The sequence below is a fragment of the Centropristis striata genome, chromosome 21 (genome assembly GCF_030273125.1).
Source record: "Centropristis striata isolate RG_2023a ecotype Rhode Island chromosome 21, C.striata_1.0, whole genome shotgun sequence".
Taxonomy (NCBI): domain Eukaryota; kingdom Metazoa; phylum Chordata; class Actinopteri; order Perciformes; family Serranidae; genus Centropristis; species Centropristis striata.
The window spans coordinates 27,191,553-27,208,421 of record NC_081537.1 but is presented as its reverse complement, the minus strand read 5'-3'; the positions used below and the strand labels follow the sequence as shown (position 1 = coordinate 27,208,421).

Sequence of the window (16,869 nt, the reverse complement as noted above, 5' to 3'; positions counted from 1 at the left end):
TCAGGTGTGAATACTGTTTACATTTTCTCATGAGCTCATTAAGACAGTTTTTGTTTCACATTAAAAACATTATTTTAATCTATTTGTTTTGCAGCATCTTGGGAAGAATTAATGTTGTCTCCTGCAACCCTGTAAGAACAAATGTGTCTCTTATTCCTCCCTGACAGCATGTCCTGCAGCATGTGCTCACATTAGGATTATAGTGTGTTTGCATCGTGCTGAGCTCATCCTCTGTTATTGAGGCATGAATCAACAAACAGCACAGAAAGCTGCTTTCATGTCTGTATTTTTATTGATGATACAGAAAGTCAACATATGATGCAGTTCTATAAAACCTAAAGTGTAACTGAGTAACATGCTGCTCTCTGCAGGGTGTCCCTCTCACATGAAGAGTTACTCACTGCTGCCCCTCAGTGGTGAGGACAGGTCAGTGCAGCAGAGAGAGCTGCGTCTCCATTATGGCCTCCACAGAGAGGAAAACTGGAATATTATATTACATATGTTTAAGAGCTTCAACCTCCATATAATGAGTTAATGATATAGCTATGCACACTCTATTTTATATAATAATTCACTTTATATTCACTTTTCACAGTTCTTTGGTACTAGGGTTGATAAAAACGGAAACAAAAAAGGTTATCTGTTTTTTTTCTCATTTTACAGCACAACGTTGCAGAATAAAATGTAACTTTTTAGGTCAAAACATAATGAAAATGAGACATAAACAATATATGTAGTAAATTAGTTAAATCCTTATTTACACCTGCACCCAGAGGAGGTGGTCAGAGTGGTGGTCGGACTGCTTTGAGGTGACTGACTGGCCTGCACCTTGTTAGCCACACAGAGAGGACATTGATGGGCTAAAAATAATGCATCACTGACCATATAAACTTCCGTGTGGACTGCAATGTTCCAGCTAGGACTGTCACCTGTCACGCTTATAATAAACCCTTGATCACCAAAGACATTAAGGAGGGCGTTCAGGAATGACAACAATGACGAGGTAAGGAGAATACAGGGGTTATGTTACTCAAACTGAAAATGATGGAGGCCAAGAACAACTACCGGAGGAAGCCGGAGCAAAAAAGTCCAGCACAACAATATGAGGGAAGTGTGGAGTGGCATCGGAACCACCACAGGTTTTAAAACACTGGTAGCACTGAATTAGAGGGCAGTGTGGACCATATATGTCAAACATATGTAGACGTTCAGGAAGAACTCAGGACGCTCAAAGTGAAGTCGGATCAATGATAGGTATTATGGTTTTGCCAAAAAGGCTTTCTGTTCGAGGCCAGAAATTCCAGTCTGTCCACCTCTGCTGTCACTGAGCCGGAACAGGTGCCAGTTAATTCTGTTGATTGCTTTGATCTGATTGCCTTTGATCTTTGATGTGATTACAGTTACAGATACACGCACACACATGCGCTTAAGCGCACACACTCCTCACAAATGCATACATATGCTTCAAACACACGCACAGGTAACTTTATGCGATTTTCGCTACACACACACACACACACACACACACACACACACACTTAAGGCACTTCCTGGTTTGCTTCACTGCTCAGACCTGGAGGTTGCTGCCTGCATTTAAGACACGCTCACATGACTGATCAGCTGTTTCCGCTCTGACATGAAAGAACAATTATAATTATATATTTACAATTATAATTCCTGGAGACATATTTTCCCTCATGGATGGCCTAAGATGTTTGATTAGCAACCTGTTTTTAAAAAAATATTTTTTCTCTCTTGCTCAATCTCTTCTTCTCCTACTGTTTTCTGATGGATTAGCCAACAGAAGCACATTACGGTTCCATCAACTGGTTTAGATCGAATAAACAAAGCTGCATGAATGTAATTTGGTCAGAAGATGGCAATTTTCCTAATTCGCATTTTCTTTAATGCCACTTTTCAAACACAGCTAGTGAGGAAGGAAGTGACACACTTGATGCTGTTTGTTCAACAGAGAGTGACAACAAATGAAGGAACTCATTATATGGAATTGTAGGACTGTTGCATATTCTCTTTGCATTCTACACTGTCAAAAATACTGTCCAATAATTTAGTTTTATGTGAATCATATCATTTTTGTTTTCAGGCCGTGGTTTGCTGGTAATGTCAGCTTGATTTGAAAAAAATTTGGGCTACTGTCTATAGTGTAAATATAGTGTGATTATTTAATTTTTATTATTTATAGTACTATTATTTACATACATTTAATTGAAAACTGTACAAAGTAAAAAAAACATGTTTAAATTTAAAATATTTTTAGAAATATACACTAATTCTAAATTTGATGCCTGCAACATGTTCACCACTGTGTCACATCAGCTTTTCTTTTAAAAACACAGGATCCTAATTGTTGAAAGCTGAATTTTTTGCCATTCTCGCTTGTCTTCAGTTTCTGTTTACTTGTGTTCCAGACGGGTGTTTTTTGAGCGTTTCACAATTTTCCCAGTCTTTCCCCAACTTTGTGGAAAGTGTTGCAATTTCAGAATAAGCTTATATTTCCAAATATCCATGAAGATGATAAGATAAACGTTATGTTTTAATCAGTGTCCCGACTTTTTTGGAATTGTAGTTGTGTAAATCTAAACTGTGTGGTCCAACTTTAGACATTAAATTTTGTTAGTCATATTAAAGAGTACAACAGAAATGAAAACTGATGTATAATGTGAAAATGGGATTATTATTTTTTTGGGGGGGGGGTTTGACCGATACTAGAGAGTCCTTGTGTCTCCACAATTTCAGCAAATATTGTATCTATATTAAGTTATTATATCAAGATAGCAGCCTTGATAATTACCTGAGTATATGTGACTGTTGGCCTAATTTCGTTTCTATAATTTTTCATGTGTGAGTGATTGTTGGCATACAGACCTTTGCACATTATTCTTTAGTGTTGGCATGTAAATATTGTTTCCAATAAAAACAACACAGTGAGTTTGCTTGTATATACAGTATGTACTTGTACATGTGGAAAGTCTTTTTTAAATCTTATTTTTTGTGTGTGTCTTTTAAGTCCACACTGGCTGAAAACCCAAATGTGATTAATACTTCAAATAAAATTATTTTATCATAGCAGTGTGTTTCATTTTTACAATAATGGTCTACTGTCAGTGTCAAGCAGGGGTGGACTGACCAATAGGGAATTCTTTCAAAATCCAGCATGGCCATCTATTATACTCTCATATTAGTGTCATCATTTCTCCATCAGCTCTGGATGAAACCCTGGAATCAAGACGAGATAAAAAAAATACTTTGTGTTTGTTTATTAATTATGAAATCAGTTTGTTCACACATCCCATCAGTAAAGTCTGTTAAATGCTTATTGTTCAGTGATTTCTTTCAACAGATTCACTTCATCTACACAATCAGTTTGTTTGACCAGAATCTTAGCGATATACAAGAGAATAGAGAAGGATTTCCTTATTGATTATGAACATGATAATTATAGTTTTATAATATATCATAGAGCCTCATTTGTAAAACAACATTTGGTCTAAAAAACAAATGAATGTAGATGTAATTATGGATTTTCTTTGAATATCTGGAGTATTCTCTCTTAAGAGCCATGCGAGAAAAGGAAAACAACATACAAATATTCAACAAACATTTGAAACACAGAAATTCACATTTTCATGCAGAGAAATATGAGTTCAGGTGATAAACATTCATCATGAGCATTAAAAGCCTCCGTGGCTAAACAGACACAAAAAGGAAAGTCAAATATTTACAGAACAACTAATGAGGATGTCAAAGCACCGCCCATAATGTTTGATTGACAGCTGATTTCTACAGAGGAGAAATGCCACAACGATAAGCTCTCAACAAAAAAACATGAAAAGAAACAAGTTTAAAGGTCCCATATTGTAGAAAACACAGTTTACAAGTCTTATGTGATTATAAAGCAGGTGTAGCTGCAATAAAACATTCTGTGAAAATATGAAAAGCTCATTTGTTGAATCTCAGGAAGCCATTATATCTTTTCACAAATTTTAATTTCAAATATCAGAAATTTTGTCAGAATTCAGCCTTCTGTCTGACTCTTTACACGCTGACTGCTTCCTAAATCATGCACAATAAAAAGACGTCACTCAAAGGAGCTGCACATTATTGTGTCCAACTTTAAATCTGCAACTCGAAAGGTCATTCATTCATTCCTAACCGCTTATCAAATCAGAAGAAAGGGTGTGAATATTAATGAGACAGGCCCAAATTGATCTGAGCCCGCTTGAGCTGCAGAGGGAGGCATGAGGGAGCAGATGTATAACTGAAAAACTACAAATTTATCTTATTATAGATGTCAAAACTTCAAATAAAACACCATAAATGTGAGATACAAGATGTCTGGCAACTTACAGAAATTCTATGGTTTATGGAGACCTAACCTGGAGTACCTGAAACTGTAGATGACAGTAGATATTAAAAGAGTATCTGTTCTGATATATTTGATGCACTTAAGTGGACATTCAACTCTGACATTATATTAAGCCTCTTTGTGTGTACTTTTTTGGCATTTTATGGTTTGTGTCAAGTTTTTATTTTTTTATTTTTCTATTTTTATTTTTATTATTATTATTATTATTATTATTATGTGTGTGTGTGTGTGTGTGTGTGTGTGTGTGTGTGTGTGTGTGTATGTATATTGTTCATTACTTTGAAAATTGACAATAAAAATATTGCGGGGAAACCCCCCACAAAGGTGAACAATATGGGAGCTTTTAGAGTTAAAACACATTTTAACCTGCTGTCCCTTAAATTACTTTGGTTATTTGAGTTTACAGAACTCAGCAGATTCTCCACTGTAAACAAGCCAAACTCCAGCATAGAGAGGCTGAGTGAATGTGGTCTGGACTCTGTGGAGGAGAGTCATGGTGTCAGAGACGCTGTAGAAGGACAGAATACCTGCTCTGTGATCCAGGTACACTCCCACTCTGGAGGACCTAGGACCTGAGACGGGAGTTAGGATATTGTTGTGAAACAATGTATATTTGTTGTTGGAACATTCTAATGACCAAGATTTGTCAATGCATCCAAATCCAGAGTCATAGAACCTCCCCCCTCTGCTGTTGTCCTTGTATGAAACTGCCACACAAACTCCACGCCCTCTCCACTCCACCTCCCAGTAACAACGTCCAGTCAGACTCTCTCTACTCAGGACCTGACAGCAAACAGTGAATCTGTCTGGGTGACTTGGATAGGACTGTTGATCCCTCATTAATGTTGCTTTTCTGTTCCCCTCAGTTAATAACAGCCATGTGTGTGCTGTGTTTGGATCCAGTGTGATCTCACATGAATATTTTAAGAATCCAGCTCTGGTCGTGGGCTCTGCTGGTGAATCTGACAGTAAAACATCCACTTCAGTCACTGTCAGAGAGAGCTTTGTCCATTCCTCTCTCAGGACGTCCTGTAGTTTGTCTCTGACTTCTGACACAGCCGCTGTCACTTCCTCAAAGTAGCGCAGAGGACGGATCTCCATGCTGGATGTGGACTCACTGAGTGCTGACAGTGAGGGGTAGCTGTGCAGAAACTGGTTGTGATCCTCTGTGTGTGAGAGTTTCTTCAACTCAGCGTCTTTCTTCTTCAGCTCCTCGATCTCCTGCTGCAGCTTCTCCTCAAGCTCTTTGACTCGACTCACTTCGGTGTCCTGCTGGGATCTGACCTGCTGCTTCACCTCGGAGCTTCTTTTCTCCAAGAGACGGATCAGCTCGCTGAAGATCTTCTCGCCGTCCTCCACTGTTCTATCAGCGGAGCGATTGATGTTCTGCACCTCCTGTTGAAGCAGCTTCACATCTTTCTCTCTGTCCTGGATTCTCTGCTGGATGTTTTGTTGACTCACCTCCAGCTCTTTCTGCTTCTCCGCCCGTTCTGCTGCAGCTGTGACCGTGTCGTGGCCTTTATGTTGATCCATTGTGCAGAGATAACAGATAGACTTCTGATCGGTAAGGCAGAAAATCTTCATCACCTCATCGTGCTGAGAGCAGACGTTCTCCTGGAGCTTCTTGGAGGGCTCCACCAGCTTGTGTTTGGATAACGGAGCTGCATCATAATGAGGTTGAAGGTGTTTCCTACAGTAAGAGGCCGCACAGGTGAGACAGGACTTGAGGGCTTTCAGTTTTCTCCCCATGCAGACGTCACAGGCCACATCTTCAGCTCCAGCATAGCAGAGATCAGCAGGAGCAGCTGGGAGTCCAGTCTTCTTCAGCTCATCCACTAAAACTGCTAACATGGTGTTTTTCAGCAGGACAGGCCTTGGTGTGAACGTCTGTCTGCACTGAGGGCAGCTGTGGGTTTCCTTCTCATCCTCTTCATCCCAGAAGCTTTTAATACAGTTCATACAGTAGCTGTGTCCACATGAAGTAGTCACCGGATCCTTCAGTAGATCCAGACAGATCGGACAAGAGAAGACTTCTCGGTCCAGCTGAGCTCCTTTCTGCGCCATTTCACCTCTCAGTCACAGCGACTGTCTGAGTTTCACTTCCTCATAACTGAAACCGGTTTGAGCTTTGATCTGAACAACATGTGTGTGTGCAGTGAGTAGCTGCTGCACGGCAACACCATGTTGGTTACACCCATCTTCAAACTAGTAGATCTGAAGGGGAGGGAACCAGGAAACACGTGGACAGAGTGGAGCTGTCTGTGTTTGAGAGCAGGGAGAGGAGGGAGGGCTTATCAAGCTCTGAGTCACTCCAGGAAGAGGAGCGCTTTGAGAGAGACACTGTGTGTTCAAATCTCATTTACAACAGAGCTCATTTCTCTTTAAAACACTGTGCTCACTTCAACTTTTAGGAGGCAAACTCTTCTGAGACTCAGAGTGTTTTGGAGAAGGCTCCCTATATACTAATTTTTTAATGATTACAATAACCAGAAAATGACTCACGGCTGCAGAAGTAATGAAATCCTCATGCTGTTTTTATTCATTTGATAAAGTGCTTTATGTCTCTGTTCTCTCTTGTTGACTTCACTCAGATTTACAGGTTTAGTTGCATGTGTATATATGTCAGGAATGTCAAGTCAGTGTAATGAATGCTTCTTATGAAGTGCTCAAACAAAATCTTGGCTGTAAAAGCAACAAGTGATAGAAAACTCTGCTTCTTTCTCTGTGAAATCAAAAAAGAAGAGGGCCAAATCTTTAGAGGCAGAGGCATCAAAATGTAAAAAGCTTACTGAGCTATTTAGTATTGAACCACCTAGTCAGACTGTGGAGGACGGCCAGGAGGAGGACAGATGTGCACAGATGAGCGAGAGGTGCTGGTAAGTTGCAGGAGATGGACACAAATTTTAAAGGCTAACCTACATTTATTAGGGTTCTGTTGCTATCAACTTTGAGTTTTCACCATGATGATGATGATGATGATGATGATGATGATGATGAAGAAGATGATGATGATGATGATGATGATGATGATGATGAAGAAGATGATGATGATGATGATGATGATGATGATGATGATGATGATTTGTGCGAGTTAGTGCTGTCCAACCTGACGTGTTTGGGGCTGTCAGTGTTAATGCGTGAAACACCATGAACAACAAGCCAATGAAGCAACATGGAAAATAATAATAATAATAATAATAATAATTTATATAGCGCCTTTCAAGAAACCAAAGGACGCTTTACAATACAATAGGATGACTTAAAAATTGGGCACTCTTAATAAAAAAAAGCCCTAATTCCAATTATTTCATTAATTTCCATTAAGTCAGGTGCAAATATGGTTTAACCCTAAAAAAATCGAACAAAAGGTTTCTCAGTGGTTTACAGTAGTATCAGATAGACTTAAAAACATACTAAAAGTTGTTATATAAATATTAGTGTCATCATTTCTCCATCAGCTTTGGATGAAACCCTGGAATTAAGACGAGATAAAAAAAACTTTGTGTTTGTTTACTAATTATGAAATCAGTTTATTCACACATCCCATCAGTAAAGTCTGTTAAATGATTATTGTTCAGTGATTTCTTTCAACAGATTCACTTCATCATCAGTTTGTTTGACCAGAATCTTAGCGATATACAAGAGAATAAAGAATGATTTCCTTATTGATTATGAACATGATAATTATAGTTTTATAATATATCATAGAGCCTCATTTGTACAACAACATTTGGTCTAACAAACAAATAAAAGTAGATGTAATTATGGATTTTCTTTGAATATCTGGAGTATTCTCTCTTAAGAGCCAGGCGAGAAAAGGAAAACAAGATACAAATATTCAACAAACATTTGAAACACAGAGAAATTCACATTTTCATGCAGAGAAATATGAGTTCAGGTGATAAACATTCATCATGAGCATAAAAAGCCTCAGTGGCTAAACAGACACAAGAAGGAAAGTCAAATATTTACAGAACAACTAATGAGAATGTCAAAGCACCGCCCATAATGTTTGATTGACAGCTGATTTCTGCAGAGAAGGAATGCCACAAGGATAAGCTCTCAGCAAAAAAACATGGAAAGAAACAAGTTTAAAGGTCCCATATTGTAGAAAACACAGTTTACAAGTCTTATGTGATTATAAAGCAGGTGTAGCTGCAATAAAACATTCTGTGAAAATATTAAAAGCTCATTTGTTGAATCTCAGGAAGCCATTATATCTTTTCACAAATTTTAATTTCAAATATCAGAAATTTTGTCAGAATTCAGCCTTCTGTCTGACTCTTTACACGCTGACTGCTTCCTAAATCATGCACAATAAAAAGACGTCACTCAAAGGAGCTGCACATTATTGTGTCCAACTTTAAATCTGCAACTCGAAAGGTCATTCATTCATTCCTAACCGCTTATCCAATCAGAAGAAAGGGTGTGAATATTAATGAGACAGGCCCAAATTGATCTGAGCCCGCTTGAGCTGCAGAGGGAGGCATGAGGGAGCAGATGTAAAACTGAAAAACTACAAATTTATCTTATTATAGATGTCAAAACTTCAAATAAAACACCATAAATGTGAGATACAAGATGTCTGGCAACTTACAGAAATTCTATGGTTTATGGAGACCTAACCTGGAGTACCTGAAACTGTAGATGACAGTAGATATTAAAAGAGTATCTGTTCTGATATATTTGATGCACTTAAGTGGACATTCAACTCTGACATTATATTAAGCCTCTTTGTGTGTACTTTTTTGGCATTTTATGGTTTGTGTCAAGTTTTTATTTATTTATTTTTATTTTTTTATTTTTATTATTATTATTATTATTATTATTATGTGTGTGTGTGTGTGTGTGTGTGTGTGTGTGTGTGTGTGTGTGTGTGTGTGTGTATGTGTGTGTGTGTGTGTGTGTGTGTGTGTGTGTGTGTGTGTGTGTGTGTGTGTGTATGTATATTGTTCATTACTTTGAAAATTAACAACAAAAATATTGCGGGGAAACCCCCCCACAAGGGTGAACAATATGGGAGCTTTTAGAGTTAAAACACATTTTAACCTGCTGTCCCTTAAATTACTTTGGTTATTTGAGTTTACAGAACTCAGCAGTGTCTCCAACACTGTAAACAAGCCGAACTCCAGCATAGAGAGGCTGAGTGAATGTGGTCTGGACTCTGTGGAGGAGAGTCATGGTGTCAGAGACGCTGTAGAAGGACAGAATACCTGCTCTGTGATCCAGGTACACTCCCACTCTGGAGGACCAAGGACCTGAGACGGGAGTTAGGATATTGTTGTGATACAATGTATAATTGTTGTTCAAACATCTTAATGACCAAGATTTGTCAATGCATCCAAATCCAGAGTCATAGAACCTCCCCCCTCTGCTGTTATCCTTGTATGAAACTGCCACAAAAACTCCACCCTCTCTCCACTCCACCTCCCAGTAACAACGTCCAGTCAGACTCTCTCTACTCAGGACCTGAAAACATGCAGTGAATCTGTCTGGGTGACTTGGATAGGACTGTTGATTACTCATTAATGTTGCTTTTCTGTTCCCCTCAGATAATAACAGCCATGTGTGTGCTGTGTTTGGATCCAGTGTGATCTCACATGAATATTTTAAGAATCCAGCTCTGGTCGTGGGCTCTGCTGGTGAATCTGACAGTAAAACATCCACTTCAGTCACTGTCAGAGAGAGCTTTGTCCATTCCTCTCTCAGGACGTCCTGTAGTTTGTCTCTGACTTCTGACACAGCCGCTGTCACATCCTCAAAGTAGCGCAGAGGACGGATCTCCATGCTGGATGTAGACTCACTGAGTGCTGACAGTGAGGGGTAGCTGTGCAGAAACTGGTTGTGATCCTCTGTGTGTGAGAGCTTCTTCAACTCAGCGTCTTTCTTCTTCAGCTCCTCGATCTCCTGCTGCAGCTTCTCCTCAAGCTCTTTGACTCGACTCACTTGGGCGTCCTGCTGGGATCTGACCTGCTGCTTCACCTCGGAGCTTCTTTTCTCCAAGAGACGGATCAGCTCGCTGAAGATCTTCTCGCCGTCCTCCACTGTTCTATCAGCGGAGCGATTGATGTTCTGCACCTCCTGTTGAAGCAGCTTCACATCTTTCTCTCTGTCCTGGATTCTCTGCTGGATGTTTTGTTGACTCACCTCCAGCTCTTTCTGCTTCTCCGCCCGTTCTGCTGCAGCTGTGACCGTGTCGTGACCTTTATGTTGATCCATTGTGCAGAGATAACAGATACACTTCTGATCGGTACGGCAGAAAATCTTCATCACCTCATCGTGCTGAGAGCAGATGTTCTCATGCAGCTTCTTGGAGGGCTCCACCAGCTTGTGTTTGGATAACGGAGCTGCGTCATAATGAGGCTGAAGGTGTTTCTTACAGTAAGAGGCCGGACAGGTGAGACAGGACTTGAGGGCTTTCAGTTTTCTCCCCATGCAGACATCACAGGCCACATCTTCAGCTCCAGCGTAGCAGAGATCAGCAGGAGCAGCTGGGAGTCCAATCTTCTTCAGCTCATCCACTAAAACTGCTAACATGGTGTTTTTCAGCAGGACAGGCCTTGGTGTGAACGTCTGTCTGCACTGAGGGCAGCTGTGGGTTTCCTTCTCATCCTCTTCATCCCAGAAGCTTTTAATACAGTTCATACAGTAGCTGTGTCCACATGAAGTAGTCACCGGATCCTTCAGTAGATCCAGACAGATCGGACAAGAGAAGACTTCTCGGTCCAGCTGAGCTCCTTTCTGCGCCATTTCACCTCTCAGTCACAGCGACTGTCTGAGTTTCACTTCCTCATAACTGAAACCGGTTTGAGCTTTGATCTGAACAACATGTGTGTGTGCAGTGAGTAGCTGTTGCACGGCAACACCATGTTGGTTACACCCATCTTCAAACTAGTAGATCTGAAGGGGAGGGAACCAGGAAACACGGGGACAGAGTGGAGCTGTCTGTGTTTGAGAGCAGGGAGAGGAGGGAGGGCTTATCAAGCTCTGAGTCACTCCAGGAAGAGGAGCGCTTTGAGAGAGACACTGTGTGTTCAAATCTCATTTACAACAGAGCTCATTTCTCTTTTAAACACTGTGCTCATTTCAACTTTTAGGAGGCAAACTCTTCTGAGAGTTCTGAGAGCTTCTGAGAGACTTCTGAGTGTTTTGGAGAAGGCTCCCTATATACTAATTTTTTAATGATTACAATAACTCAGATACAGTAAATCAAAACCAGAAAATGACTCACGGCTGCAGAAGTAATGAAATCCCTTGAAGTCTTGAAGTCCTTTATGTATTTTTTATTGAGAAAACAAATCAATATGACACAATAGATTTGAGTTTTCTCCGTTGTTGACTTCACTCAGATTTACAGGTTTAGTTGCATGTGTATATATGTCAGGAATGTCAAGTCTGTGTAATGAATCCTTTTTATGAACTAAGTGCTCAAACAAAAATCTTGGCTGTAAAAGCAACAAGTGATAGAAAACTCTGCTAAGAGCTATTGAACCACCTAGTCAGACTGTGGAGGACGGCCAGGAGGAGGACAGATGTGCACAGATGAGTGAGAGGTGCTGGTAAGTTGCAGGAGCAGGACACAAATTTTAAATGCTAACCTGCATTTATTAGGGTTCTGTTGCTATGAATGTTGAGTTTTCACCATGATGATGATGATGATGATGATGATGATGATGATTTGTGCGAGTTAGTGCTGTCAAACCTGACGTGTTTGGGGCTGTCAGTGTACCATGTATGAACAACAAACAAATGACGCAATATGGATAATGATAATAATAATAATACAATTTTTAAAAAGCCCTAATTCCAATTATTTCATTAATTTCCATTCAGTCAGGTGCAAATATGGTTTAACCCTAAAAAAAATCTAACAAAAGGTTTCTCAGTGGTTTACAGTAGTATCAGATAGACTTAAAAAAATACTAAAAGTTTACCAATTTTTGACTCCAAGAAAAAACCCATTTTCAAAATGGCGGCCGCCAGGTTACTTACTTTTACTTTAATTATAAAGGTTAGGTTAATTACTTTTGTGGATTTGAAGAGGGAACATGCTGTTAGTGCTCTCTCAACATTTGTATTATTAGAATTTTAAGACTGGGGCTGCATAAATAAACACTAATAATCACTGATTGTGAAATCTAATTTGCTGTGAATATCTTGTCTAGTAGACTTGTGTCATAGTGTCTTGACACGCTGACAAGTGGTTATTTAAACACGTAATGGGTTGTGGGCCTACATTTTGGAAAAATTACAGGGCCTTTTTTAGTCCCAGTCTGTCCCTGGTGTCCAGTACGATAATGATGAATAAATAAATAAAGATGATAAAGGCTCGGTTACTATGAGGTTTAGGTTCCGGTAAGGGTTGGGGTTTGGTATTGACGTGACATTAACCAAGCCAGGTTAGGGTTTGGGTTAGACCAGGGCCAATAGCAATACATCTGCTGAGTGACCTAGAGGTGAGTGTTGGTTGCACACTGACATAAAGGAAACATGGGTATAACTGTAGCCATTATTGCCCTAAATGTCTTTCATTCAAACATTAAGGAGCAGAAGTCATCTGTTCTTGGTACGGCCACGTATGCTATGAAATAAATCCTCTAAATTTACTCAAAGAATACTTTGAAGAATACTAATCATTCCTCCAAATACTGTATACTTATGTACTTTACTTTAATGCATTTTGGATGGTTGTTAATATTCCTTTTATTTTGGTGGATCGAATTAACCCTATAAAGCCAAGTATATCATATTTGATACACAAGTTTTTGAGACCTCTACATCATCAGTGTGATATTTTTTTTCCTGAAAAACCTGATGTATACACGTGTTGAAGATTTAAAAAAAAAACTGAGCAACAAATTGAACAAAAATACCAGATGTAGCAAAAATGATACGCAGGATCCACTGGTGGATCAGTCATTGCTGCATGAAAACTTCATATCAGTAGATATATGATGTTGTGTTATATGGGAAATAAAATATTTTGAATTTGAAAATAATGGTAAAATGAAAGTGCAACAAATTGCACAAAAAGACCTGATGGATGAAATATGATACAATTTAGAATTCATATATGCACATTTATATTGATTTTTTTTTTTCTTCAAATTTGTCAGCAGGTTCAATAAACACCTTTCATGGTTCAGGCTTTATAGGGTTAAGAAGCTATGTTATCTTCAAATCACACCACTAGATGGAGCTCAGCTCACAGTTATCTGCTTCCATGAAGATATGATGTATGACAATTACAAACAAATCTAATTTATTTACTGCAGATGAGCAATCACTGACTTCCATATAATTTCAGGAAGTTTATTCTGTCAGTATAAATCAGTTCAAATGTTTTTAGCAATACATTTGTAACTAGAATTACTATAAATGTAAGAATTTGAATTTCTTACATTTTCAAGTTTTAGTTTACAGTTTAATTGAGTATAGATTAAGGGGTTCCACAATGACGTGATTTACTGATGGCCATAAAAAGTATGAGTTTATTGTTTATGTTTTGTTTATATGAGTACATAACATACAAAACAAATGCTTTTTAAATTAGACGACACAGCAAAGTGGGAATTTCTCCAACTAATTCATTAAGTGTAATAAAACAAAGTTACATAAAAAATTAAAAATACAATACGATTAATGTATTTTCTTCATTTTCAGAGATACCCACAAAGAAACTTAAAATGGCACAAAACTACAAAGACACCAAAAGCTAACAAACTAAGATATGCTAAACAGCTGCAAAGAGACCACAAATAAACTCCTATTTGCTACGAAAAGGGTCGAAACAACCACAAGGAGACACAAAATGACTTCAAAGCAATAGAAGTCAACTACAAATACACTTAAAATGACTCCAAATAGACAGAAAACAATGAAAAAGGAGACAAAGGGATTACATATAGGAAGAAAACAACCAGTGATATAAAAAATAATGATGAAAAAAACAAAACAATTACAAAGTGACTATAAAGAACTATACAGTCTGTGTGTCACTTGTCACACAATGGTTGTCTATCATCTTAATTCAGTTATATCCAAACAGAGAGTGATGACTTCATTCTTTGTCATTTACATGCACAGTTTGTGTACATTTAGAGGTTAACCACAAGAACATCAGCCTGGCCTACATCTATGCAGAGCAGAGTTTCCAGCTGTCCTGCACCGCTCTGCCCTCAGCACCGTCTGAGAGGAACTCTGTGGGCGTCCATGCAAACAACAGACAAATGTGAATTGAGTCATGGCTCATTGAATAAAAGATAGAACTGGAGAGAGGCAGGGGGGACGGCTCGGGGAAGAAAGAGGGGATCTATAGCAAGAAGCTGCCAGAGAGGCAGAAAGCTGTGAGTGAGAGGGAACAGGGTCAGATGAAGAGGGAGATGAAGGAGGGCAGATGAATATAGTACAACACAAAGCTTAATAACACAGTGGTGTCATTGTCATGGACTGTAGTGGCTTCTCAGTACAGGAACACCATTGAAATAAGAGAAGTAAAGAGAGCGTGGAGAGATTCGGCAGCTCAGCACTGCCCTGGACACTGTCTGATAATAAGACATGATCATGAAATGTCTTGAAGAAGTCCCTCAGTAATGACTCTATCAACCATGGGGTGACTGGATATGCATGGCTCTTTTTCCAGTATAAATGCCACTGTATGTTTGACTTCTAACAAATTAATAAAATATTATGTTGCCAGGAACCAACATACATCAAAATGTACACAGAAACCAATAGAAATACTGTTAATCTGTGATAGTTAGTCTTGTTGTTCCCCCTTTTTGTTGTCATTTTATGTCTGTGGTATTTTATGGTTTCTTTGTAATCATTGCGTGTGTCTTTTTGGTTGTTGGTTGCTTAGTTTGTCCTTGTGAGTGTCTTTGTGGTCTCTTTGTAGTATACTATGCCATGGGGGGCCTTGTAGTAGTATAGTATAGTATAAATATATATAGTATATATATATATATATATATATATATATATACATATATATATATATATATATATATATATATATATATATACACACACATATTCTAAAAGGCACAGGCCAAGGGGCCCACATTGTCAGGGGCCCCATGGCTTTCACCTACAAAATGTCACTCAAAGAGACACGTGCCAACCAGAAAGAGACTCTAAATGGTCATAAAGTAAAAGAAAAATGAATACAAAGAGACACAAAAAGACTTAAAAGAGAGCAAAACAACTACAAAGAGATGCTAACATACTACAAAGAGACCACAAAGACACTCACAAGGGCAAACCAACCAACCAACAACCAAAAAGATGCACACAATGATTCTAAAGAAACCAAAAATTACCAAAGAGTAAATGGTAAAAGGACTGCACTTATGTAGTGCTTCTATCCAAACCGCTTTACTCTACAGACTGCGTGCATTCACCCGTTCACACCATGAAATCTATGGTTCACACACATTCATACTGGTGGCAGAGGCTATCCTACACTACGTGTAGGATCCTGCCACTAAGAATTCATTCACACACTGATGAACGCAGCATCGGGAGCAATTTGGAGTTCAGTATCTTGCCCAAGGATACTTCGACATGTAGGCTGCTACAGTCAGGGATTGAACCATCAACCTTCTGATCAGTGGGCGACCACTCTACCATATGAGCCAAAGCCCAAAGACAGTAGGATTACAGAGAGATGCTGAAAGACACACAAAATGTACACATAAATATGAAGAATAAATATAAATATAGAATGACCACAAAGAGACACAAAACAATTACAAAAAACACACAAAATTATCACAGAGACATAAAATGACTACAAAATGGGGAAAAAACGAGACTAACTTTCACAGATTAACATATTTTTTTATACAAACTGACAGTTATACAACTGAGTGTTGATACTTTGTAACAGATGATATAGCACAGAAGCAAAAACTATTGATTCCAGTTTAGTCTAGTGTCCTGGTCAAAGATACTTTCTAAGGTACATAAGACTGTCCACTGTTCCAGAGACACTCATGTTCTAATGACTGAAACTCTCAAGATAAATGCAGTGGTGGTATGTACAAACTACGCAATTGTACATTTACTCAAATTATGTTCTTAATTTTGTTCTCCCAATATACTGCCCATATGTATGATATACTACTCTTCTACAATTTAGAGCAAATATTGCAACTTTTTCTTCACAATATTTTTCTCTCTCTTTTATTTGTTACAGTTTATTTTCAGATTATACATTGTAAAACACAAGATTTAAAATTATTTATAATCAACCCAGAAGAAACAAAACTGTCATCCAACAGGAAATTGACTGTTCATTCAGTCTGTCACCACCAGGTGTTGTATGCACTTTGATATTATCCTTATCTTTTAAATCACTTCTTAAAATCCACTTTTATAGACTGGCTTTTATATAATGCTTTCTATCTTACCACTGCTTCTACTTCTTCACTTTTTACTTTTTTACTCCTCTAACTTTTTATTTTCTTTGTATCTGAGTA

The 16,869-nt window shown here is 38.5% G+C and overlaps 2 protein-coding genes across 2 annotated transcripts; both read right to left on the bottom strand.

The window, feature by feature from the left end:
• Nucleotides 1-3,270: 3,270 nt before the first annotated feature.
• Nucleotides 3,271-6,504, bottom strand: LOC131959389 (E3 ubiquitin/ISG15 ligase TRIM25-like). Its single transcript, XM_059324579.1, has one exon. The coding sequence runs from the start codon at nt 6,449-6,451 to the stop codon at nt 4,778-4,780; it is 1,674 nt and encodes a 557-aa protein (XP_059180562.1). The 5' UTR covers nt 6,452-6,504; the 3' UTR covers nt 3,271-4,777.
• A 2,748-nt stretch (nt 6,505-9,252) lies between these two features.
• Nucleotides 9,253-11,253, bottom strand: LOC131959388 (tripartite motif-containing protein 16-like). Its single transcript, XM_059324578.1, has one exon. It carries the CDS (start codon nt 11,135-11,137, stop codon nt 9,461-9,463), a length of 1,677 nt encoding a protein of 558 aa, XP_059180561.1. The 5' UTR covers nt 11,138-11,253; the 3' UTR covers nt 9,253-9,460.
• Nucleotides 11,254-16,869: the final 5,616 nt, after the last annotated feature.